The 27,619-nt window shown below is 38.7% G+C and overlaps 2 protein-coding genes across 2 annotated transcripts in view; one reads left to right on the forward strand and one right to left on the reverse strand.

Annotated features, from left to right (window-relative positions):
* Nucleotides 1-27,619, forward strand: part of GIGYF2 (GRB10 interacting GYF protein 2) — a 70,535-nt gene that overhangs the window by 11,869 nt on the left and 31,047 nt on the right. Inside the window, exons 2-7 of the mRNA XM_044431235.1 lie at nucleotides 4,198-4,254; nucleotides 11,241-11,370; nucleotides 12,782-12,877; nucleotides 18,140-18,248; nucleotides 19,852-19,963; nucleotides 21,170-21,210. Of these exons, the coding sequence (XP_044287170.1) occupies nucleotides 4,214-4,254; nucleotides 11,241-11,370; nucleotides 12,782-12,877; nucleotides 18,140-18,248; nucleotides 19,852-19,963; nucleotides 21,170-21,210 (529 nt within the window). The 5' untranslated portion in view covers nucleotides 4,198-4,213. The remainder of the gene's footprint in view (nucleotides 1-4,197; nucleotides 4,255-11,240; nucleotides 11,371-12,781; nucleotides 12,878-18,139; nucleotides 18,249-19,851; nucleotides 19,964-21,169; nucleotides 21,211-27,619) is intronic.
* KCNJ13 (potassium inwardly rectifying channel subfamily J member 13) lies at nucleotides 25,115-27,590 on the reverse strand. The gene is made up of 2 exons (XM_044435274.1): nucleotides 27,113-27,590; nucleotides 25,115-26,067 (listed from the first exon to the last, which is right to left on the reverse strand). Exons 1-2 carry the CDS (start codon nucleotides 27,588-27,590, stop codon nucleotides 25,448-25,450), a joined length of 1,098 nt encoding a protein of 365 aa, XP_044291209.1. The 3' UTR covers nucleotides 25,115-25,447.

Consider the following 27,619-nt stretch of genomic DNA (forward strand, 5'->3'; position numbering starts at 1 on the left):
GAAATTGCCATAGGGCGTTCTTTCATTTCAAACTAAGGGAATAAACACAGAAACCACTCCACCTGGATCTCACCTCTTTTTTTATCAGGTGAGTCACTAGGCAAGCCAATTGCTCATCAGTTTAGTTTTCAAAGAGAATGTGACTGAGAAGATGAGGAAACAACCATAGCTTCATCTAGACCAGGGGTCAGCAACCCACAGCTCTGGAGCCACACGTGGCTCTTGAATCCCTCTGCTGCGGCTCCGTTGCTCACAACCCTCCGTTGCTCACAATTGCTCATAACAATGCAGTGTTATTTTCATTTTAGAGGTCAAAAGAGTTTTGCGGCTCCCAGTGTTTTGTTTTCTGTGGGAAACGGGTCCAAATGGCTCTTTGAGCGTTAAAGGTTGCCGACCCCTGATCTAGACCTTGAGGGTGACAAGAACAAACCAGAGAGAATCTGCTGGAAGTGTACAATCAAAAGAATATTTACAGTTTATTCTGACATATAGGAAATACATGCAACATATAGGTAGCCTCCAAAGGGACTACGAGGTGGAGTCTGTTCAATACATTTTCATAATCTAGCATATACACAGTTTGGAGGAGGGTGGGGGGATCACACTGGGGAGTGCACAAGCATGCATGCATGTGTGTAAAAGATTAGTCTTGTTTCTTAATTGCATAAAGTAGTATCTTTTTAAAAAAGATCTGTTTGTGTCCAAATTACTTTTTAAAAGAATTTAAAAATTACTGCAGCCCATTAAGTCATTTTTAAGCATTTGATTGTGTGAGTAAAAAAAAAAAAAAGCATTTGTGTGTGTCTCATTGTGTTGGGCAGCCCTATTGGCTGGGGCATGCTGAGAATTGTATGAATTTTTCTAAGCATGCATTGAATTGTACCCAGATACACACAAGCTGGACTGCTGGTCTTTGCAAGTCAGCATATCTTGGGAATGTTCTGAGTATTTGCTGCTGTGTTCCAAGGACTGCTTTTCTGTCTGCCTCTGATATTATAGTTGTTGATTGATGTGCAACTATTATTTATTTATTTATAAAATTTGTATGCCGTCCAGTTACTAACGTCTCTGGACGGCTAACAGCATAAATAAATTGACAACCCACTCTGGCTGCAATTAATAAAATACAATAATACGATTCAATATTAAAACTTATTAAAATATTGATTAAATAAAAAGGTCTTAACCTGGTGCCAAAAAACATATAATGACGGTGCCAGGCGGACCTCTCTGGGGAGCACATTCCATAGACAGGGCGCCACCGCAGAGAAGGCCCTCCTCCGGGTACTCTGTCTCCTAATATCTTTCACAGAGGGTTCCTGGAGGAGGGCTTCTGTTGCTGATCTCAGTGGGTGGGAGGGCAAATAGGGAAAAAGGCGTTCCTTTAGGTATCCTGGTCCCAAGCCATTTAGGGCTTTATAGGTAATAACCAGCACCTTAAATTGAGCCCGGACTTTGATGGGAAGCCAATGGAACTGATAGAGGACTGGGGTTATATGAGAATAACGCCCAGTCCCTGACAGCATCCTGGCAGCTCTATTTTGAACCATCTGACGTATCTGGACTGTTTCAAGGGCAGCCCCACGACTATGTGGTTTTCCCCCTACTACTCATGGTCTTAAATTCCAATCCAATAATCCAATCTGTGCAATGGTAATTGCTGCTAGAACCAGAAGATGTGGGTCCTAAGAAGAACTGCTGTGTGGGGGCAGTTTTGTGTGATTGTAGTTATGGAGTAGTCCGTGATTGATACCCCAATATTTTTGGGAAAGTGTGTAATGAATGGCATCACTGCAGTGTAATTCAGGGTTGTTAGCTAGACTGTTGGTGGTGGGGGCTTGTTTGTTTGTTTAGGCCTAGGGAAACAATTGGGGCTGTGAAGTATGCAGAAGAAGTTTACATTTCTACACGAATGACCTTGGTTTTATGATTCTAAAGATAGCATCATAAAACATCATCATTAGCAGTGGCAGCATCATTATTTTGTGTAGAAACTTGAATTCTCTCCACTGCCCATGTTCACTTATTTTTAAGCACTTAAATCTCTGTAGAAGAGATGCTGTTGTTGGAACACGAGAATTTGTATCCAAAGGAGTGATTTTCTTTGACTGTAAGCAAGGGAAAACTGAAGAAAACATGTTCCTGTGTTCCCCAGTTTTCTCTTTATGTCTTATGGGTTGCTGGTGGATGGAGATTCAGAGACTGCGCTACCTCATGTGACCCCATTGGCTCAGCTTCTGTTGATCAGTCCTCTGCCCCACCAGTCAAATTGGCTGTGAGCCTCCTCTGGTTTTAGGATATATATGACTACTAAGAAGGTGTATACTCTTTCTGGGAAAAGGATGCAATGATTTATTTCTAGGTACATGTTCTCATGAGCATTCTGTAGAGATAGGTGATTTGCTCTTCTTCATTCAAAGGACTGTGTTTGTCTCTAATTGCTGCCCTAGTAGCTGTTGCCGGTGAGGTGGGTCTTGCATTGTGAGTTTTGCTTCTGGTGGTATTGAGTATAAACATTGTTTGCTGTGAATATACAATATCTCCTAGCTGGGTGATAGTGTATGCCAAGGTTCCCCAACCTGGTGCACACTAGATCTGTTTTACTATAATTCCCATCATCTCCAGTCAGTGTGGCTCTTAGCCATGCTGAAAGGGATTATAAGAGTTGTAGCCCAACACATGGGATATGGTATATATATGGATATGGTATATAATGCATGGGTACAACTAAGTGCTTTTTTATTACGGTCCTCAGAAAATTAATCAAAATGTAACAATCATTAAACTGTGGTGTTCACTAAAACATAGAAGAAAGACTTACTTAAGCTGTACATGTCAACTGCAAAAAATATTCAGAGAAGTTGAGAGTTTTCAAAGAATAAGGGGAAACTGAGTCTTGAATGGGAGCACATTCTCTGTTTCTCCCTCTCCATTCTTTAAATGAAGGGGCAGTCACTCCTCCAGAGAAAAGATAACTTTTTGGGAGAGGAATTTTATCTTGAGAGAGGCTTCCCACTAGAGGAATGTCCATCAAGGCTAATGATCCTGATCCTTTAGGCAGTAGGCTACTTGATTCTCTAGAGCAGGATTGCAGAACCTCAAATCTCGCATACCAAATTTAGCCCTCCAGTAATCCCAGTCCAGTCCTTGCGGGTTTCCTTAGGTGGCCCCACTCCCCTTTCTTCCAACCACCATTAATGTGGTGATTTTGTGACTTTTGTGCATTTTTTTCTCATTCTGTAAGATTGAAGTGTCTCTTTCAGCAAGTAAGAAGCAAGCAAGCAAGGCTTTAAGCTAACATATGTTAGAATTTTGGTTTGTGTGTGTGTGTGTTTTTTTCTTTCAACTTCTTTTGCCTTTGGCTCCATCCATCATCTCAGAGCTCAACCTCCAGAATCTTCTCCTAATGAAAACAGGTTCTGCAGCCCGCTCTAGAATAACTCTATGAATGCACCATCATGGTTTCCATTCTTGTGGAATACAGCTGCTCTCCAGCCTCTACTATCCTGCTCTGTCTAGTGAGAGATGCATCAGTGCCTGCCTTGCTCCTACAGGCTGCTCTCTGCTCCCATCCTCTTTCAGCTTCTCTACTTTCCTGCACATGTATACTTGGTGTTGTTTTCCAGCAGCAGAGAAGCATACCAAACTGCCCCAAACATTTACCTTAGAGTTTCCTGCTCTCTGCCCTGCTGTCTGCCTGCTGCAGTACTCAGAGACACCATTCTGAATTGTCTTATTTCTTTTCAGGCAAAAGCATGTCTCCTCATTTTTAAAGTGACTTTTTCATACAGGGACACATGGGCACCACACTGACCATTAAAAAAGGGGAGTGTCCCCTGAAAGAATGCTGTCTTCCATTCTTTTCTTTTCCACTCATATGCTATCTCCAACACAGCTTATGGATCGCTGTATTTTTGTTAAGCTTTTAGGAAATTATGTAGAATTAGGGCTGTAGGGAGAATCTAGCAGCTTTCCCTTCACATGTCAGTGTCCACTAATGCTCATATCTGAGAGTGCAGCCTCTTCTCCTTTTTTTCCAAGAGGGAGGAAGAACTACACACCCCACTCTCTGATCTGTTCAGCTGGGAGTGTCAACTCTGGGTGCTGATGCAGCTGGGAATCCGTGTTGGAGGATCTAGTTTAGCTTTTTATTAGTTAAAATAAGATTACTGATTCATGATTCTTTTTATATTGCAGGTTAATACTTAAAAAAATGGCAGCAGAAACACAGACGCTTAATTTTGGGCCTGAATGGTAAGTTTTCTGTGATATGTGTGTCCACAGGATTTTCATTAAGAAATATAACTTCAAGCAGTGGATAGGAAGGAGTGCTTGAATTGTCCGACTAGCTTTTTGGGTTCAGTTGGTTAATTATATCCCTGCCTTTAATTAAGAAGCAGAATCCTGTTCTTATACTGTTAAAGAAATCCAAAATTTTGTGGAAAGGGACATACTAGAATAAATTACACAATGGCCCAGTTCACATGCAACAAACAACCCAGTTTATTTTCCATGGATTGTTAGTGATCAAGTGAGTTTGTCGGCTCCTGAATATTTACCTGCTTCTACATGACATGGAAAGCCAGAACTCTGGATTGCTGAGGGACTATAACTCAGAGTTTGAACCATAGACCCAAACTCTGGGATTTTCCCTCAATAATCCAAAATTCTGGATTCATATAGAGGTGCCCCAGGAACAGTCAGGAGCCAGTATATGTGCATGCTCCTCCAGATGACTAAACAATTCATAATAATGTGAACAATATTAACTAAATAATTCTGGTTTGTTCTTTTTGAGAAAAACTGATAATTGATTCTGAGAGCAAGAAGCATTGAAGAAACATTGACATTGATCTAGTTGTTGGTTGTTCCTTGCTTTTGACCTGGAGAACTAACTATGCAGAGAAGATTTGCTTTGGGGGACGCTTTTTGTTGTTCATTGTCACTTTTTCTTATAAGCATAAACAGCATAGAGATAATGATCTCTGGGATGCCTCTGCTACTCTGAATGGGGTTCCTGCTGTCTTTCTTATAGATTGTATGTACAAAGTCCTCATGTAAGGCATATCCCAGTTGTAGTAAGATTTAGTTAAAATGGAATGGCACTCTACTTACTACATATCTTGAGGCTTATGGTCATCTTTCAGTGAGTCTCCAGGGGCACAGTGGAAAAAGGTTACCATTGTTGATCCAATTAGATTGCCATCCCTTACAATAAAAATACTGTTGTTAGAATTGCCTTGAGGTAGATGAACTATACACTGTTCCCTAATGAACATCATGTCGTAAACTTTAAAGAGTTGTATTTCTAATATTTATTTCATGGAAAACTTGCATACTTTACAACATGTTATCCAAAAGATAAATATTTTGCAGTTCAACAGGATATTTTCCTTCTGCTATTTTGTTCCATCTGTTACTAATAAACATATTGACCTGGTGAAGATGTAATGCTGGCTCCCTGCAAATGCAAACCGTGGTTTGAAAATCAGGAATTCATACTCCTTCCTCCTCTTTCTGGAGTAAATTCCCACCTCTTTTCCTATAAAACCTGGCCTTGCATTATATAAGCAACAGCACAAACCAGATTCCCTGTAACTATAATTAAAAACCCATTCCAAACAATACTTTTGCTCACTAGTATATGAACTATGCTTTGCCTTGGAAGGAAGGTGTGAAGAAGCTATGGCTTCTGCTGTTGTCCATTCACCTTTGAACTAATACACTTGTTTTATTTGGAAGCAAAGTGAACTACCTATTTACCTGCCCTGTTATCTCTGACATTGTCTGCAATTAGGAGGGAGGGGGTAAAGCAGGTAAGTGGAGGCTTTTAAGCATGTATGCATTTTTATTTCTACAAAAGGCAACTGCTGCAGTTGCTGGCACAAGAGGAGAGAAGCATTGCATTGTCCACTGAAAATTGTGCCTGCACTCCTATGCTGCTTGTAGTCCTGCTGGAAGGAAGATCTGGTACATCTGGTTTTTCCTTTGCAAAAGTGAAAGCAACTACATGTGCACGTCGATTTTTGTGGGAAACTGATACAAGGGGAACATGTTCCTCTTGTCCACCCACTTTCCATTTTTTCCATTTTTTGCTGGTCTTGCACTTCAGATTGCAGCTTCAGTAGCTGCACTGTATCTGTGTGAGGGATTGTTCGATCATGCTAAGAACAACAAGAAAGCTGCCTTCGGATACATCCAAAACAAAAGACATGTGAAAGAGAAAGGTGTCCAGCTACTTAAAATGGATGGCAGAGTGATATTAGATGAGAAGGAAAAGACGGAGGTGCTCAGTTCTTTCTTAGCCTCAGTCTTCTCCCACAAGAAAATCTACAACCAAGAGGAAGAACAAGCTGAAAGTGAGAGATGGCAGCCCAAGATTGCCAGGCAAATGGTCAAGGAATACCTAGATGGAATAAACATCATATCTCCAGGGCCCAATGAACTCCACCCTAGAGTCATAAAAGAGCTAGTGGAGGAACATTTCGAACCTCTGGCTATTATTTTCGATAAATCTTGGAAAACAGGAGAAGTGCCATTCGACTGGAGAAGGGCTAATGTTGTCCCTATCATCAAAAAGGGGGAAAAGATGAACCTGGAAACTACAGATCAGTTTGTTTGACATCAATCCCTGGAAAAATTCTGGAGCAAATTTTTTAAAAAATCTGTTTGCAAGCATCTTGAAGAAAACGCAGTGATTACTAGAAGCCAACATGGATTTATCAAAAATAAATCCTGTCAGACTAATTTAGTCTCATTTTTTTGACTGGGTAACTTCCCAAACAGGCAGAGGGAACACTGTGGGCACAATCTACCTAGACTTTAGCAAAGCCTTTGACAGTGTCCCACGACATTCTGAGCAAAAGTTGGACTAGGTAGAAAAACTATTGGATGGATCCAAAATTGGCTGCTAAATCAGACACAAAGACTGCTCATCAATGGCACCTTCTCAAATTGGATGGAGGTAACTAGTGGGGTGCTGCAGGGTTCAGTCCTGGAACCAATGCTCTTCAAAACTTTAATCAATGATTTAGATGAGGAAGTACAAGGAAAGATAATCAGATTTGCAGATGATACAAAACAGACTGGAATAGCGAACACCCTAGAAGACAGAATGAAGATCCAGGACAGTCTTGATAAAACTTGAACACTGAGCTGAAAGCAGCAGAATGAGGTTCAAGAAGTGCCAAGTCCTCCACCTAGGTCTAAGATGCAGAAAAATTAGAAAGGGTCCAGAGGAGGGCAACAAAAATTATCCAGGGCTTGGAAACACTGCATTGTGTGTGAGAAGAGACTGAGAAAATTGGGCATGTTCAGACTTGGAAAGAGAAGACTGAGTGGGGACATGATATCCCTATCTATAAGTACCTCAAAGGCTGTTACGAAGAGGAAGGTCAAGATATCTTCTCACGGATAGCAGAGTGTAGGAATAATCAATTCAAATTGCAGCAACCCAGATTCAGGCTAGATATCAGGAAAAGTTTCTTCATTTTCAGAGCAATACGTCAGTGGAACCAGCTGCCTAGAGAGGTGGTGGGCTCTCCCACACTACAGATATTCGAAAGGAAACTGGCCAGCCACCTGAGTGAAATGGTGTAAACTGGTAGCCTGCAACAGCAGGGGGTTGGACCCAATGGCCTTCATGGCCCCTTCCAACTCTACTATTCTATGATCTAGGATCTAGGATTCCAATTATTTAGCAAATCAGTATAAAATAATACACTTGTAATGGGCAAAGGCAAATAATGCTGCACTGTTTCAAAAATATACTTTTATCTGTCTTCTGGAGAACTGTAGGGTGATTTGTTCAGGCTTGGGCAGTAAAGCAATCTTGTGTTAAAACTGAGGACAACTGTTTTAAGAATAGTACTTTTTCATACATTAATGTAGAGATTCTGAGATTCTTGTTTTGCTGCTTTTCATGCTTTCTTTCACGCTCTATTCAGATTGTTTGTTGTTAGTTGCAAAATTGTATCTGACCCTTTGCGACCCCATGGACAACACTCCTCCAGGCATTCCTGTCCTCCTCCATCCCCCAGAGTCCAGTTAAAGCTCACACCCACTGCTTCAGTGACTCCATCTATTCACCTCATCCTCTGCCATCCCGTCCCCTTCTTCTTTTGCCGTCAGTTGTTCCCAGCATTAGGCTCTTCTCCAGGGAGTCCTTCCTGCTCATTACGTGGCCAAAGTATTTGAGTTTCATCTTCAGTTGAATGTGAAAATGGAAGGTTATTCACATGATGAACATTTATTCAAATGTAATTCACCAGCTGCCACAGGGTGGCAGCAAAGTAACAAGAGACTATTCTGCATTTTAAGCAGCTTTCCGTTCTCCTAAGAAATAACAATAGGGATAGAGCCACTGGAACAGTATGAGTGTGCTGGTTTTCCTTTACTTATCTCTGGCGTTTGTTAAGTACCTGTAAGGAGGCTGAGCTTCAGATAATTTGTCTAACTATCATAGAGTAAATGCTTAGAGTAAAATAGTCCCAACTAATTTAAAGTTCCACTGATTTACCTGGGCATCTACGTTAAGCATGGCTAAACCTGGATCCAGCTTAGTTTTGTAAAAACAGTTAGTGTGGGCAAATATTGAACTTCAAGTTAAGTCACCTTTTAAAAACATAGTTTCATCTGAATTATGCTTAAAATATTATATTAAACTGTAGTATACACTTCTAGGGAAACCAACCAAAATACTTAATCAGTGGCCACTGCTTGCAAACAGCAGCAGCAGTGTCCTTAGGTCCAATATGTAATTCTGGGTTTTTCAGTCTATAAAATATATAAACCAAGTAATAAATGAAGCCATACTTGGTTCACATGATCAAAATAAGCTACCCAGCACGCATCAAAGTGTAATTAAGTCACAATAGCTTATTTAAGTCAGCATGTGCGAGTTGCAATTTCCATAATCACCACCTGGCCATGACATGGCATGGCGTATTGTCTTAACCTGACAGTATGGCATGTTGGCAGAGGAACTCACATTGTTGTGACCCATTTTGCTTGTGTGAATTGGCAATTTATGTCTTAGCAGTCCTCCATTTCCCTTTCACTGAGATACTACACTCATACTCATTATATTTTATGTTAATTAGAGTTGCCCAATTTGGATGTTAATACAAATTTCATTATTTATACTTTGGAACTTTGGAATAGCTTCAAAATGCAAACGGTAATCCATGCATGGAGAGGGGGCACAATAGCCTGTGACAGGTTTCCAGTTCCTTAAGCCACTTTGTGGAGTATTGTCTAAATAAAGTATCAATTTTGTTTGTATTAAGTTATATCATGTGCTTTAAAATAAGGCAAAACATTAGAAAATACACTCACATATGTGACAAGGAATTGAACAGAACCTGAATTGAAATAAAGGCCACAGTGCACCTATATTTTCCCAAAGACCATGCTATTATTTGAAAATGTTCAGCCAGATCAGATCAGCCCACTCCATCTGCAATAATTTAAATAACTTGTTCAGAATAAGAGTGATAGTATGTGTGCAGTCCGCAGTCAGAATGAATCAAGAACATATTACATGGGGGATTTTCATACATTTTGAGTTTGTCCAGGCTTCTATACTTTTCCTTCTTCAAGAGCTAGGAAGCAGCAGGCAGGATGGAAGCCTGCTGCTTTAATGCTGCAATCCACTGTAGAACAGGCTGTGAAGGTAAACAGCCTGGCAAAGGAAGGGAAAAGGATAGCATTTCTGTGCCTCATGGAATGCTTCCTGCATGCTCAGCTAGTCTCTGTAACTTTTAAAAGATGTTGTTGAAAGCTTTTCATCCTAACCTTTGACATAAAAGGTCTATATATGTAGCTCTTTCCTAAACAATGAGTTGTCTGATAGTTTTATCTGTGATAGTTAAGCCTTCAAGGTCCCCATCATTGCAGAGTACAGTAGCCTCTCATTGTCCAAGGCCAGACTCTGAAGGATCTTAGCTACAAATTCCTGAGATAGAGAGAATTTGCTAACTTTGAAATGCGTGGTGAGTGAGCCAGAGAATGTGGAAATATATATTTAAATGTTTACATTCTAAGTACATTACATTTGTTAATATCAAATAATTCAGCCTCAGCAGATTGGTTCTTTGACTGGAATTTTTCTGTAGGTAGAGAATTTACTGACTTACAAATGGAGCATAGGATGCTTCCAGTGCTACATAACAAGGAGCTTTTGAATCTCCTCTTAAGATCCAGAAGACATTTGCTGTGCTGCATGGCTGTAAGATTACTGTTATTAGAAAAGCAAGTCCCAAGGTTCTGTTAAGCTGGCAAAGTTGTTTGAATCCAGGCTGTGGCCTTTTCCCCCTCCTTATATTAAACTAACCTCTGCAAGTTGTAAGCTTTCCTTTTTAGTGTGTTTTATTCATATTATCTTAAGAGCACAATATAATACCACAGTGCTGATGCCTGCAGCTTTCAGGGGATCTTGGGCAAGCAGCCTTCCCAGTAATTCATCCATTACCATTGTTCTGACCTCCTAATGAGCTTCCCAGGCTGCAGCAACTTCTCTCAGCACTAGTCAATAGTAGAAACAGGTGATGACAGCAGTCCTGATGGGTAGTGAAACAGGTGGGAAGGAGCTCTACTTCTTGTAGCACTGTGGGGAAGAGCACCATGCTGTGTGACTGGAGCCAGTATCATCTTACTTAGCCCTGAATGTTTCTGGCTTTTCTGCATGTCTCAAGGGCATTCTTCATACATTAAAGTGGCAGAAGCTTCAAAGTGGTGCTCTTTCAAGTTCTAGGGTTTAACAATTCAATAAGGATCTGTGTTGGCCTTGATAGATCTTCTGAGGCACTTGGAACTTAGGATATATTTTAGAGTGCCAAGTGCTGCTGGGCCTGCAATATTACAGTGGTGAACCACCTGACTGCCTGTGTAATTTATAGTCATACCAAGAATGGGAATATGAATGGTTTAAATGTGCTGGTGTGGTTACCAAACTTGTATTGGCCTGATTAGAACTGAGTCAGAACAACAGGTTAGTTCATAGTAAAATCCTGAGTGAACTCAAACTTCAAATAATTACTGATTCCATGGATGTGAACTTCATATGAAAACTATGACCACTGCATTAAAAATCTTCTATGCAAAATGATTTTGAGCAGAACCTATTTTAACATATTTTTCTTTAGCTAATGTTTGAGATCTTTAGTCTATAGGTGCATAGTCCTGACTTGAGCAAGCATGTATAAATAACTGATTTTTTTCCTTTATTTTTTCTACTGTAGGCTTCGAGCTCTGTCTAGTGGTGGGAGTGTGACATCTCCTCCTCTCTCTCCAGCTTTGCCAAAGTATAAATTAGCAGATTATCGTTATGGGAGGGAAGAAATGTTAGCACTTTTCCTGAAAGATAATAAGGTAAGTAGTGAGAGGAAGGTATAGATCTGATTGTAGGCAAATTCATTCATAGTGTTAAGTGCACACTAGTGCAAAGTAGGAGAAAGTCCTTGAGTTGTTACAAACAATACAATGCTATAGAAAATAAAGGAAAAAATTCCTAGAGTTAAAAATCACAAACATAAATAATTAAACCACTAAGGGCAGTCATATTGGGATTCTCCCAAATGTGGAGCTTTACAGGTAACCAGTGCAGAGTGGGAGGAGTAAGGGAGGCTAGAGCAGCTGCAGGATACCTCATATCCTGGCTTTTCCATACTTCTTCCTGTCCTGGCCCCACATACACCCCTTCTCTCCTTGTCTGAGCTTGAGTTTCTTACCTCAGAGAACAGCTATCATAGTTATTTCAGTGTAGGCTGTGAAGCTCCAGTTCCCAGCTCTTGAGTTAAAAGCATTGTCTCCAGCCTCTAATCTGTGAATAAGCTATCCTGTGTTCCTTCAGACTTTATTTAGGGGCCATTGACTCCTTCTCTTAGTACTTTAAAAGAATGTTAATCCAGGCAATTTGTATTACTGTATCTACATATTTTGAAAGTTCAACACACACACGCACACACACTCAGCAGCTTGAAGAGATTGAAAAAAAATTAGGAAGATCCATGCAAAATTCTGAATATATTGTATCTCTGAGATGCTCTTCAGTGTCTAGTAATAATCTCAAAATCTTAATAGGTCATATCCAGTGGTGGTGCCGCACTAACACTAATTATGTTTTGTGAGTGTAAACATCATTAGAGCTTGCTAGTGCAAAGGGCAAAAGTGACTTGCTACTGAAAGTAAGTGGAGCCACTGAATTTTGGCAGCAAATTGCAGTGTTTTCCTTTTCACTAACGAGGTCTAATGGTATTGTGCCAGTCAAATGCCTGTCAAATTTGACTGTCAAGTGCCTTTTCCTCCTGGCCTTAGCAAGAGCTAATCATATTGCACTAGCATTTTCTTTACTTGCACAACATTATTAGTGCCGTACCACCATTGACTACTTTGCTATAACTACTACTAATTCCTTCAGAACATTGGCTTCACTAAAGAGCTTTCAACTAAATTACTGAGTACATTCATCAGTTCTATATCCTGGCTTACAGCAAATGATTTTTATAGTTATACTGAGTTTCTAAAGGAATATGAAACCATGTTTTAATCTAGATGAAAACTCATATTTCCCTACAGTAATTTATTGTAATGGCCATGCCTTTACTAGACTAGGGTCTTGTCCCTACATTCCTACTGGTTCTTGCTTTCCTTAATTATTTTATTTTTTTGTTTTAATGCTTTATAAGTTAACACAGGGAATAAGTACTGATCGAGAGCTGTATGCTTTCTAAGGTGAGGCTGGTGCTTATTTCTCCACTACTTGACCCCTTATCTCTTTTAGATACCTTCAGACCTTCTGGATAAGGAGTTTCTGCCCATTCTACAAGAGGAGCCCCTACCACCCTTGGCATTAGTACCTTTTACAGAAGAAGAACAGGTTGGTTTCTAAACAATTGAATATGAGATTTTTTTCCCTAAGCCTTGAACTTGATTGATTAAACAAGGCTAGAAAATTGAGAGGGATGCATTTTAGTTAGGAAACATTTTCTCTGTTATGTTAGTGTCATGCCAACTTAATACTATGCCAGGGGTGGCCAAAGTGAGGCTCAGGACCTGCATGTGGCTCTTTGAGTTTATTTTGCAGCTTGCCATTCACTGCTGGGAGCTTCTGCGGGGTCCCACTTGCCATCTGCCCCCACCATCTGTTTGCCACTCTCCACCCACCACTACCTTCTGTTGTTGCCTGCTTGCAGCTCTCAATTATCTGACGTATACCATATGTGGCTTTTCTATTGAGCAAGTCTGGCCACCTCTGCTATGTGATGTGCAAGTGGAATAGATACTGCCTTATTCTCAGTACATTGGCTGTGGCTCAGCAAATCTTAGGATCAGATTATAAAAGAGTTTTAAGTATATTGTACTTAAAGTACAGTATGATCCAGGGAGTTCTTAGCATCATTCTCATATATTAAGAAGTATGTGTTTTTCTTATTTCAGCATACTGGTAACATAAGAGAAACCTTAGAAATACAATTTTGAAATTAGCTATTCAGACTTAGAAGTCCCCCTTTTTCCTTTTTCTCAAATATATTAAGCCTGAGGATAACTTGCAAAGGGATTTGCTTATTTTATGCTCACTTTCTGTATTGTGAAGATAATGTTTATTTTATTGTTGAGTACATTTGTTTCCTGTGTTACCAGTTAATTGTCGAATGAGGTTCACAGTTAGAAGATCTAAAACCATCAGAAAACTATAAATTTAATAATAACCCTAATCATAATAATAATAATAATCCAGCAGCAGTAAATACTCATTCTGATGGGATGATTCAAGAGAATTAAGTACTACCACTGGATACTAAAGAAGAATACTATGCTTGGTAGAATTGAAAAGACTTCCATTGTGCCTCTGCTTAGTGGGACCCACTGATAGTGCAAGTTGAGTGAGCAAATCCTGAAATAACAACAGAATTATTTCTTCTGTATTGAGGAAGATCAGTGAAGGTTTCTTCTGTGAGCTTTCCTGACCAGCATTATTCTGGAAACAAGAATTTGTTTGTTTCAGGGGATTTTAACAGAAACCACTAATACCTCTTATACTAGTAGTGGCTGCTGCTGGTGTGTGGAAAGCTTAGGAAACTACCTCATGCTTTCATTAGCTAATTCTCTAGTAACTGAAGGCAAGCCAACCAGAACAGAACCTCTGAGGATCTCAGGGTGCAGGCATATTCATATAGGTGGAAGATGTTTTCTAGATACTCTGAAAACAGTTTTGGGTTCTTATTAATCAAAACCAAATCATGGAGTTGAACAGAAACATGTTGAAAAAGAGCTGTAGTTCTTTCAGTCTCAGTATAAAATGTGTGTTGAGGCAGTTGCATCTTTTCAATCACATTACAGTAATGTGCATGAGCTTCAGTTTTCAGGTACACTTCTAAGACAGGTCCATTAAAATCAACTAAGCCAAGATAGTCAAAACGGCTAAATGTGGCAAAAAGGCCCCAGCTGGGGAAGGATGCTTTGGGGTTTAGTTAGACAAGGCTTGTTTTAAAAGTACCACAAACTTTCTCCTTCAGCTGAAGTACAGTTCCACCCAGAATGGGTTGCATACTGTTTCTGTCATCTGATAAATACTACCAACAGTACCTCTGCCTTGCCTATATTGAGCTTCAGTTTGTTAGTCCTCATCCAGTTCATTACTGCGCCCAGATATTTGTTCAATAAGCTTACTACCACATCTGGACCCGATTTTAAAAAGTGTCACATATCATCCACTTAATCATGGCTCTATACCTCAGATCCGCAGGCTACCTTACCCAGTAGATTTCTGCAGATATTTAATAGCTTGTGCACTTTTAATATGTCCAGAAAAATCAGCACATTTCAAATTCATTTTTGATCAGTCCATCAGTACAAGTTGTCCACTGGTGAGTATGACAGTTTCTGTGTCATAACAATGTAGAAAGCTGGACTGGAAATGGATTCATGCAGTCCATGCCATGCAGCTGTGTCTAGTGTAAAGCCTGGTCACCTGCTTAAGCACCTTGCCCAGAAAAGAGAACAAAAAGTCTGGCCAAAAATCATTACAATCATTTGGGTCCAAGGGAGTTGGTTTCAGGTGTAGACTGTTGTGACCACGCATGTTCTCAATGCAAAATTGCAGCCCAACTGTTCATCTACAGTAGATATTGATATAATAATATGCTGTAATTACTCTTGTGCCAATGAAGATTCTCAATGAATAATGCATTCAATAGGAAATAGGGGCTCAAGGCTGGTAGAGGTAAGTCATTTGGCATGAGTGCTACCCCTTTGTTCTTGCATCTTCTGCTTGCCTCAACTCTCTTGAACAAGAAAGAGAAGAGGAAATCTGGAGTGTGAGGGGGATTGAGATGAGGATATTAGGGGAGCAGGCAAGAGAAGTCAATTGACTGGTGAGGAGAGAGCAAGATTGAACTTGCCAGTGAGTGAACAGACAAAAGAGTGCTCCAGAATAACCATTGCTTCTTGCATGTGTGTAGTGAAGTTGTTGCTATAGAGGGAGGAGAGGAAGATCAGGTAAGTGTAGAATGCTACCAGTATGTGCCAAAATCAGGAACTCCCATCTTTCCTTTCCCTTAGATCTGTGAGGAGAAAGAAGAGACATGCCTTACAACACACAAAAGCAGTTAATGGCACCACATCAGAACTTGTCAATTCCCAGAGTACCTGTGTGGTATTTTGAATACAGTGTTGGACAAAGTCTAGGGTTCAGATCCCTATTCAGAATTGCTTAGCACAGGATCCCCATTCAGCCTCAAGATCTTCCAGCTAAGCAAGAATCTGTAGGGGAATATAGACAGGAGACAACAAAATGACAGTAGGTTGATGGATGGCTCATGTGAAAGAGATTCTGAAATTCACATACACAAAGGAAGAATTCAGAACATTTGCATATTCAGCTAGAATCCTTCCCTTAATGTCCTTTTGTTAGCTGTTCAGAGGTTTGTTGTTGCTGTTCCATGGTTGGTTTACATATTCTTACTGGATTTAACATTATTTTACTTAAATATGGATACATTTATTTGTCACAGTAAAAATATTTAAAAAGAACTCTGGCAGTAGCAAAGCAGAAGGTGGTGAATAGCAAGCATCAAGAAATGGGAAGGGCAATACTGCAAGAATTGGGCTACCATCCAGGAAAAAATTATGCATCATTATAATAATACCTTAACTAGCTTATGGACATTTTCCTATATCTCACATTCAGTGTCTCAGTTTGAATGTAATGCCTAAATCAGGGATGCAGGATCTGTTTTCCATTGAGTGTTGCATACCATCAGGGATAATCTAGTAGGTCTAAGAAAGAGAAATCAAATTCAGCCTTAGAGGGATCAGAGCCAAAAACAGTTGGGCTTTCTCCCTCTTCCATCTGGTCCAGTGGCTTTCCGAGGCAGACACATCACTCTTGCCATTGGTCTAAATTGATAGTTTTCAGAGGGCTTTTCAATTTAGAATGAGGGCTGCAGGTTGCCTATTCCTATGCTAAACCTTAGTTTAGTGCTGCATGAATGAGCTGTGGGTTTCTCTTCCTGCACTCTGTTCCCTTGACAGCAAGGAGATAGGAACTACCTGGGTATATGAACCAGGCCAAAATGGGATTAGAGACCATGGTTTAATGGAACAAGGCAAAGTCAGATTCTGATTTCTGGTCCTGACTTGTTCTCATAAGCCATATTTTTAAAAGTACATTTCCTGATTTGTATACTGGGACAAACTGTATGATCTCTCTTCATTGTACCCTGAAGGAGCAAGTGCTGGAGCATGCTGGTTCATGTAGTATTATAATACAGTTTAGCATGATGTCTGAACTAGTTTTATGGTTTACAAAATAATTTGAAGAACATGGAAATATTAGAAAGCCTTTCAGTATTGATCAACTGAGCATCTGATTGCTTGAGGTGTATGTATAAATAATCTGGATACCCTGACATGGAAGTCATTTTATTAAATTTGAAGAACTAAAACAATTCTTCTTTGCCATAAGGGAGATTGAGCAATCATCTTGCATACACATGAGATGGAAGTCCTGTAAGGTGAAGAAGTATGATTTTTCTTTCTCAGATTAAATAGAAGGGCATATGTTTCAAGATATCCAAATCAATTACACATGCATATAAAGCAGTTAGTCATTATATTATATTTTTATTAGATTTATATCCCACCTTTTCTTTTTTAAAGAATTTAAAGCAGATTACATCATTCTCCTGCTGTTCTCAGTCTTATCCCCACAACAACAGCCCTGTGAGGTAGGGTGGATTGAGAGTCTGGGACTGGCCCAAAGTGACCCACTTGGCTCCATGGCTGAGCAGAGACTACTAGAACCCAGGGTCCCAGACCCACACTCTCTTAACCGCTGCACCATACCGGCTCTCCGTTTTATATTCAATTTATATATCAATAATTTATATTCCTCTTGCAAGGAACCCAAGGCAGCTTGACATACTCATCCTCTACTCCCATTTTATCCTCACAACATCAGCCTTGTGTGGTAGGTTAAGCTGAGTGTGAACGGCGAGCTCAAGTCAACTAATGAGCTCCATGACCAAAAGGGGATTAGAACCCAGATCTCCCAGGTCCCCAGTGCAGTAGCCTAGCCACTATACTACACTGGCTCATAGTTGCCCATTTATGAATAGAAGACCATTTATTAGTTAAGGTACTTCCATCCCATGTATCCAAAGTGATTGCTTAACTTCAAGCATGATAAACATACTAAGTTGCCACATACTTAGCCAGGCATCTACTCCACTTAATTCATGTTCATTCCAACTGACAACAGCTTTCTAAGTCTAATTCTGAGTTCTTTCACTCTATTGCTATTTTAGTCCTTTAGTGATTGACTCCGAACCCTTTTCTGTATGCTTACCACTGAACCAAAGTTCTTCCAAACAGTCTCAGTCATATTTGAGAAATGAAATCTATCACACAGTTCATTTGGATCATTTGAAAATGGAGTGAAAAGAACCCAAATACTTAAGTTCTTCAGCAGCCTTTACTTCAGCAGCTAATATTTCATTAGCTTTATCAGTCTTGACAGGAAGCATCTTTGTAAGTATTTTCAATTGCATTAATAATAGAGATGAGCAAGAAACCAGAATAGGCCTGATTTTATTATTTTTTTAAAATGCTTCTCTCACTTGTATCCTCTTTTTTGCAGAGAAATTTCTCCATGTCTGTAAATAGTGCTGCTGTCCTACGATTGATGGGACGAGGAGGAGGAACGGTGGTAGGGGCTCCTCGCGGTCGAAGTTCCTCTAGAGGTCGAGGTGAGATGTTACGTGTACACATGTATTATCACTTTGCATGTTGCAGGTTTGTAATCTAAAATGACCTGCTTTGCTTTGGAAGAAAAATGGCATAAAATGTGCAAATAAAAAATACAAGCCATTAAAAAATACCTACACTAAATCACATCAAGTTATAGGCTGTGTTTCTAGTATAAGAGAAGCTGAGGCTGCTATACACATTTTCCATCCTCTTCTTCTAATGTTCAACTGGTATTCATGGACTTAGAACATAATCCAATCAAGATGGCCAGAAGTCCCCAAATTCAGACATAGTTTGCTGAGTCATTGCTTCCCTGCTCCTCTTGCTCTGCTTATTTGCCAGACAGGCATTTTGGTCTTTCTGGCGGGGGTACTTCAGCAAGAAAGGAAGGAGGCTGGAATGACCCCAAGATACCTCAAGATCCTGGCACCTCTGTCTCCTCCATGCCACCTTTTAACTCTCTCTGAGGTCATTTTTTCAGCCTCAAAAAGCAACTGGCACACTGATGCTGGCTGCTAGAGGGTTGGGTGAAGGAATCATAACTCTGGGGTTGGAGTGCTGTCTGACCTTGGAGCTGGGAATCTCAATGATCCTGTGCCCCCCAGATGAAGGTTAGGAGTTATAGGATCTTTTCCTTAGTATCAGAAGATGAACTGAAGTGGCTTTGTAGTGGGGAGCTGAGGTAAGAGGTATCCTAAAATAGGATAGAGAATGGTGTAAAAATAAGGAGAAGATACAAGCTACTCACAGATGGCAACAAAGGGAGAAATAACAGTTTCTCTTCTCAGTAGCCAGCACAGTCATCTTAAAACTTGCACTGCAAATTAAGCATCAGAGCAAAACAAAACTACAAATTAAATAAAATATTTGCCCAGCCATCTAAAAAGAGGGGGAAAATAGTTTTATTCAGTTATTAATCTGACTGCGGAAACCCCTGTTTCTCATGCTCCTGCATCTTGCATTTGTGTTTGCCAACCAACTGCACACATGATTTCCTCCTTTCATATGTAGCTCAGCTGAAGCTGTTTCTTGGTATAAAATAGAATAATATATGGTATGCAAGAGAAGAATAAACCATTTCAGTTTATTTTAAAATAATTATTTGAGATGAGGGTATATAATATGGTGATTTTTCAAATAAAATTAAATAGATAGTCATAATGGGGCCAATAGCACAAGAACTCTCAAACCTATCCCTGTTTCTCTGTAGGTCAAATTCCACCCATGGGCCAATGGTTGCCTGTCATATTAATATTGGGCCACTTGCCTGATGGTACAGAGGACAAGGAATTGTATGCAGATGCATGAGCAAGCTGACAGGCTGAGTGCTCACTCTCTCCTCTGTATCAGCCATAGAAACCAAGCAAGCTGCCAGAGGAGGGAAAACCCTCTACTCTGTGGGCTTTTAAAATAAGGGTATAGTCTGTTACTTTGCTCTAAACCCGTTCTTTATGTAGAATGGAAGAGATTTCAATTTCTATTTGAAATTTAAACTCCTTAAATTAAAATTGTTTCTATTCACTTCTGGCAACGTCCGCATATTACTATTAGTCATAATGATTCCAAAGGCAATTATAAGATAAACACAATTTTATCTTTCAGGCAGAGGTCGAGGAGAAAGTGGTTTCTACCAAAGAAGTTTTGATGATGTGGAGGGTGGATTTGGCCGAGGAGGGGGCAGAGAAATGCACAGATCACAGAGCTGGGAGGAAAGGTAATTTGTTATATGTTAAAATATGTGTGTTAAAATGGTTTTCAACTATTGTATTGCTGAGAATAATTACCTATCCTGATAGAATCCTGGCTTTTTAAAAATACATGTTTTTACTGGAATTGTCACACCTGTATTTCTAGGTGTGTATTAAAAATCATAAGTGGCTGTGACCAACGCAGGCTTTGAACCTGTGTGTAGTACAGGTATACTATTGCATTTTGTTTTATGTTGTTTTTATGTACCTCAGTCCAACAGCTTTGGCTATAGGGATGATTCATGAGTTGAGATAAATAAATCAAGCAGGCAAGTCAGAAAGCTGGCATTGCTAGCAGCTCCTCATTGAGAGTACACTCAGTAGCAAACTAGTTTAATATGTGAACTGACCTTAGTATTCCATGTGGAATTATGATAGCTAAAGCCAGCAATCAGTTTTTCTGTAAGAAGTACTGGCTAGAAAATCACTTAAACTAGCAACCAAAAGGAGGATTATCTTGGATAGTATAGATGAATTTAAAAGCCAAGTTAGAAAAATATCAACCCTTATAATTGGTTTGTATGAAATCATGAATTAGTATCTTCCTAAATGCTTTTCAAGAGAACAAGCAATAATTAAACCTGATTTTATTTGATTAGATATCAAAAATTACAGAAAAGATTCATGCCAATATTTAAAGAACTGCTGAAGCAGTACTAAGAATCTAAAATGATTTTAGGTTTTTTTTGGTCTTAACAGCTGATTCCTGCTTCACGGCAGGGCCTTTGAAAATGAATTTCAAAGGCAATTTCTGACTTGGTATAGTCAGCTGTTCAAAAACAATTGTGGTTTTTAGAGGTGAAATCCTTGATTTTATCCCCTGAAATAGCTGTATTTTTGTTGCAGACAAGTATTAATCAGTTAAGTCCTTTTCAAGTTGCTTATATTTTTATAAGCAACTTACCTTGGTATATCAGAAAAATTAACAGATTTAGAAACACAAAACAGGTTAATCTTCTGAGTGTTTTTGTATCTGTTCTGATATCTAGATTTGTATGAATGTACTGTCCAGAAGCGAGTACATTTAAGTAAATAAATTAATAAAAATTAATCATTTCAATATGTTGGTCTTGTAATATTAAATCAGTCTGCTTTATCAATCTTGAAAAATAAAGGTATTATATTTGAAATGTTTCCAAATGCTTTTGTCAATTTGTTTTTTTTCTTTTTAGGGGGGACAGGCGGTTTGAAAAACCAGGTCGAAAAGAACCAGGTATGGAGGTGGCCATTGCTTCACTAAAAAGCTATTCAACTATAATAGTCTCCATTCTGTTTTATCAGTGATAATCTAAGATTTGTGTATCAGAGCCTGAATTATCAAAAGGGTAACAACAAAGGGGCTTTTTAAAAGAAGGGTTTTGTTAAAGAAATGGAATATAGCCTGTTCTAAAGGAAATGAGGAGAGGCTGTTTTTTCATGTTGTCCAGATTTAAGTTTTGAACTAAGTTTTTGAAAATAACCCAAATTCATTATATTTTGAAATTGATCTCATTTATTCATGCATTTTAAGTATTTTTATGCCACTCGTCTCCCCCCACCCGCAAGTCTCCCAGAGCAGGTTAAATATAATCACACAGGACAGTCTTTTAAAGTTCAGCTAGTGAGATTTCTGGAATAGGTACAGTTAATTTATGGAGAGTTATTTCAAATTATAATCCTGAATTATTTTGCTATTTTAGCAGCCTAAATATTTTTGTGTTCTTAATAATAATAATAATAATAATAATAATAATAATAATAATATCTATCTTGTTTTCGTATGATCCAGTCTTAGCCCAAATACCAGATGAGTCCTATGCTAGAACTGGTCATGCTACAAAACAGACACTGGATTGCCCTTCCACACAGGCATTTTCTAACCTGTAGCTAGGTAAATGGAAATAAAAAATTATGTGCCAAATTGGTGCTTTAATTTGCTCCACCGAGCCATGTAATACTTTGCTGCATGAGCAGAGCACATTAAATCAAGCACATGACGAAAGCAAAGTTTTAGGTTATGTTGAGTATAGTTTCAGTCCTTAAAAGTCCTTGCTTCCTGAATAAATTGTTTTCAGTAATTAGTATCTGACTATTTTTCAAATGTAACACAAGCTTACATTTTAAATATTTTTTCTTAAGGGTCTGAACGATTTTGTCCAGTTAGCACATTATTTCTCCTTATTTCTCCCACTGCCACTACATTATAAATTGTTACTTGGCATGGATTAGGTTGTCTGCAACAAGATATATTGTGCAGTATGTGCACTGTGTGCATGTTGTATATATGGCCGCTTCTTTGTGTCATTTCTAATGTTCCAGCCCCCCCCCCCAAAAAAAAGAAAAAGAACCTAGAGGAAAAGTTTCTACCTCACTGTTTTTGCACACTGTTCTTTCTGTGAGCCCCACATTATTGGTATATGGTTTTGAACATCTCAGTTTTGCTGAAGAGACTTCTCAAGAAAAAGAGAAAAGTCTTAGGCAGTCTTGAGGGACTCTAAAGGTACAAGTAGCAACTGGTGCCTACTGCCTCTGAAAGTCAATAGGATTTGAGTGCATAACTGCAGCTTACCCTTCTCTATAAGAAGTTTTTTTTCAACATAAATCCTGAATTTTGTAACACTGCCAGATTTCTATGGTGATCCTTGCTTGAAAATTGTATAAATCATGTTTTAATGACCCCTGAGTCTCCTTTAAAGCATCTAAATTATTTTGTTTTGCTATTTTCGTCTTATGACTTTGGCTTTGTACTCCAAAACTTTAAAGCTTGGTTTCCTGGAGGGTATTTGAACTTTGGAACATTTACATTATATAGTTCTGGACTGATATTTGAGAATCTAAATTATTTATATTATTTATATAATACAATTAAGTGCATAGAAATCTTTATAGTGCCCTCTACTTTCAACAGTTCTGCAAGGTAGACTAATCATATAAATTAGGATAGGCAATGCCAACACAGTATAGTTTGAATTCTGAGTGGGGATTTCAACCAGCATCTCCCATATCCACTATGCAATGCAAGATAATGCTGAGCTCCTGTTCTTTAAGTGACAGTAATTAATTAAATATGCCTGCTGCTAGTGGCATATTTCCTGTATAGGCCTCAGTAGTGAAGTTGTCTAGCCCAAGTGAATGCACACATTGTTCTCTAAGTAATTTTCCTTTTTTTCAGTCTTTAGAGTAGCTAGAAAAAACTGGTCTTAAGAATTCCTTAGATTGTATTAAACGAAACAAAATATATCTGCAAATTCATATCTAAAACAAAAAACTAAAGTTGAAATAAAAGAAATTGAATTGTAGTGCACTTAATTGTATTATACTGAAGGGTGTGAAAGCATTTCACATCCTGAGTGGATGATCCACTGCTTGAGTGAAATGTTGCATTAGTTTCATTGTGCATATTGGATATGCTAAGCAATGGCAATGCCCACTAAAATTTAAACAAATATAGAGAAATGTGATATATGCTGGAATTTTGGTAGAGGTAGGGCACATGGGTTAAAAAGGTATGTTTTAAGAGGCTGATAATGCTGTAAATGGGAACAAACTTTTAAAGTGATCATGATTGACAAAGAATAATGTGAGTACAAATACAGTTTAATCTATATTAATTCAAGATGGTGACTGCTATTGCTATTTGGTCTTTGCATTGGGCTAAGCCATTATTACAGTACACTGTGAATGAAAAGATTAAAGCCTCAGCACAGATAAGGGAATAAATATTTCCAAAACCCTGTAAGAGAACACAAGGTTCTAGTGTTATAATGTGACTATGTTCCAGATATAAATTATTCGTAACATGTAGGTTGTCATAACTCCCTGCTTTCTTGTGTTCCTTTGAAGAAGGCAGTTCCTCCCATCAGAGTATATGCTGACTACTCTAGTTGTTGCTTACATAGAACATCAACATTAGTAACAGTAGTAAAAGACTGGTTGTTGCCTTAATACCTTTTAGCTGCTCTGAGTTGGCAGCTGGCACCATTGTGACTGTCCAGAGCTCCAACATGTTCTCAGCTGAACATTGCATCCAGATATTTACTGTCAGATGCATAACCATTCGTTAGATTTGGGGAAATGAATGATGGTTTCTTAGAAAATACTCTATGATTTGGTAACAAATCTCAACATTAACACTAATATATACATATAAATATGCTCATCCATTTTCGAGAAATAAAGGTCAGGTTCTTAATAACCACAAGTCAGTAACTAACTAGCAATTTGAAAGTAAAAATATTGATATCTTTGCGATGTATTCTGTGAAGAGCCTTTAAATTATCCTTTAACATAAAAGTAGTTAGCATTTTTGATTATGCTCTGTAGTTTTCTTGGTTTTGAGTACAAAGTCGTTTTTTACCTGCCTAGATGAAAAAATGTTGAGAAGCCATAAAAGTGGTCCTTTGGACCATTTAAAAACTCTTGTTCATTTTAATAGTTTTTAAAAGAACCAACACCACCAGTTCTGATAATCTGTTATGGTGATAATCATGATTCATAATTGGCATACATACAGAGCATAATGTTCAAAGTCTCATAATTAGATTCTGATTGTACAGTTACTTTATACAGGTAAATGTTTAACTCTGTATTGTATGAATTGAGTACTTATTTTGCAAAGAAAGTGCAATAGGTGTAGGAAGCTGTGAATCTTTCTGATGACAGTATTCCAGTTTCAATGTGGAATAAGGCAGACATGTGAGGCATTGATGATCCTTGACAGCATAATTATGAATACAGAATGATGTATTCCTGATGCTGGTTTCTAAGTATGCAATAGTCCCGATACAGAATATTAGTCTAATACATGTCAATATACTTGTCTTACACGTTCATCAGAGAACTGCCTAAGGATGTTGAACTTGTTCTTAGCTGTTGGAACAAAGAGCTTCAGCAAATGCTTGTGATTTTCCTTAATAAACAAGCACAGCAGGATTGCAATTTCACTGCCACAGAAAATACTAGCAACATTCTTCATAGCATGTTTAGACATCAGCATATTCTGTTGTAACTGTAAAGCAGGAAAGGGCTGATTCAGTGACTGAAGGCTCTTGGGTTTTCAGGTGGAATATTTTTAAAGTTGAAACAGTTTACTACAGTTTTATCCATATTTGCCACAGTATTTACCCTTATGTCATCTAATTAGACTTTTGACAAGCTGTCTCAGTCTGAAAGTCTCTTGTTTCGGGGTCAGTGCAGTTTTAATCATAGTCTAGTGAATTCAGCAGGTAGCATTTCTGTTTTCCCAGGATTTGTGCAGTGTTTCTTGTCCCTGACTCTGTTTTTGTGCAGTTAATCCAGTGGTTCATCCAGTTACATGGATATTTTGCTCTTTGTTCTGCATGCTGTTCTGAAATCAAAGGTATCAGAGACCAAAAAAGCACAAGAAAATGGGGAAAGAAATTAAAACATTGACATGATAGTCTAATCCAATTCTTAAAAAAATAAAATAAACTGGCCTCCACATTCAAAGTCTATTCAGTCAGATGAGTCTCACAGATCTGGAAGCTGTCGATGTGCTGCCCGTTGATGCGGATCTCCTTGTCAGTCCTCTTTGAACTTCTGGAGTCCACTGCTGGAAGTTCTGGGATTGTCTTGTCAAAATTCTCCATCTTGATCTGATATTCCCCTTTGGCACCTCGGACCAACATGGAGGCAAAATGATGATGCAAAATGATCTCTGATGGCAGATAGGATGTCCTCCTCTGACATGTTTCTCCTGTGCCCTCTTGTGTGGCTGAAAGGAAAACTACAAGCTCAAAGTGATGATGAGCGTCCCTTTGTAGGAGAATGGCCAGAGGGCTTGATGGAGTTATGGAATGGTAATAGGTCAGGGGAAAAATAAAGAATGGGCACTCTTCAGAAGTGATGCTGTCCAGATGGAAATCCACACTAGTTTGATGTAGTTGACCATTTTCCTGTTCTTCATAAAGAACAGCAGAAATTCGAACGCTGGTGAGTGGGCTTGGGCGAGTATTGGCCACTTGGAACATTAGGTATGGCTTTCCATCTCTATGTGTCACTACTGCAGAATAAGTAAACCGGATGGAGAGAGCTCGATTCTTTGGACGGGCAATTTTTGCTACAAATGCACCTAAATAAAAAGAGAATCTAAATATAGATCATGCATGTAAGTATAATCTCTTGATACCATTCATATTATATGGAAACCAAGTGCAACTAAAGAGGTGGCTTCTTGTTCTTGTTCTTATTTATTTCCTTTCTGTATTGCCCAACAGCTGAAGCTGTCTGGGCGATTCACAAAGCACATACTAGGGTCACATTGTTGTTATTAGCTTCAGTGTTCTTGCTTTTTAATAGTTCACATATTGTTCAGTTTCATTATATTAACTGAACCACAAAACTACTCTTTGTGGTCAATTTAAAAAAAATGTTTATTTAAAATAACTGTAATACTATCTCCCTTATCTGTGATACTAACATTTATTTTGCAGGGCACAAGAGCTATACTCTTTGCTGTGAAATGTAGCATTTCAAGTTCATTTATTTCTATACAACCCCATAGGCCAAGCTCTCTGTTGTGCTATGCTATCTCTTTGGAGATTTATTTTGTAACAAAGTTAATTATATAGTAAAATGAAGTTATAGTGATATAAAGCTTTTTTCTGTTTATTAGCCAATTTCAAATTACTATATAGCATACCAGGGTTCAAACGTCCTTCATTTGTATTGATAACTTGTCAACTAAAAAAATCCTAGGCTACTATCCTAAAAGTATTTATAGGGAGTGACCTGTGGAACTAAGTAGGACTTATATCCCAAATAAAGCTGCTTAAGATCATATTACTAGTTTTCAGTTATACAAGTATATGTGGGCACACTTTTAGAAATCTGTGCAAAGATCTAACACTGTTTGTACACATTGAAATAACATAGCCAAACACTAATTAGAGAACAACTGAATTATCACTGCTGTTCAACATGAGATAGTGCAAACTCTTTCTTCTTATGCTGTAAAAATAGAAACATATATTTGTCAAGTTCTTCTGACAAGGATGGTATTTTTCTGAATATTCATGGCATGACCTTATCTTTACTTCCCTTCTTGTGCTTCTTGATAATATTTTCATTTGACCCATAGCATTGTAGTGATTAGTTATGAAATAAGATCTAATTACCTGTGATGAAGGCCTCCAGCATCAGCCCCAGTACCATTTGTATAGCAAGTAGAGCGATTGCACTTGGACAGTCTCCACTTGGAAACATTGTGCCATAACCAATAGTGAGCTGTGTCTCCAGTGAAAAGGAAAAAGCAGCTGTAAAGCTAGTGATATACTTTACGCAAATTGTATGGTTTTCAGGTGGGGAATCATGATCAATCTCCAGATCCCCATTCATTTCAGCTAGTAGATACCATAGCACTGCAAAGACAAGCCAGTGGAGGACAAACGAAGCAGAAAATACCAGCATCATCCATCTCCAACGCATATCCATTAGGATTCCCCAAGCATCTTTTATGTATGCAAGGCCTTTCCCTTGGGCACCATCCATCTGGAGTGTGCTATGCCCATCTTTAGTGACCATTCTTGGGTAGCGATGAGTCAGGAGAGGAGCACTAGGTTTGGTGTTGTTGCCTTCTATCACTTCCGTCCTCATCTTCTGAAAATGAAAAGTAAAAAACAGTT

Source organism: Varanus komodoensis, unplaced genomic scaffold, assembly GCF_004798865.1.
Source record: "Varanus komodoensis strain SLA01 unplaced genomic scaffold, ASM479886v1 scaffold1, whole genome shotgun sequence".
Taxonomy (NCBI): Eukaryota; Metazoa; Chordata; class Lepidosauria; order Squamata; family Varanidae; genus Varanus; species Varanus komodoensis.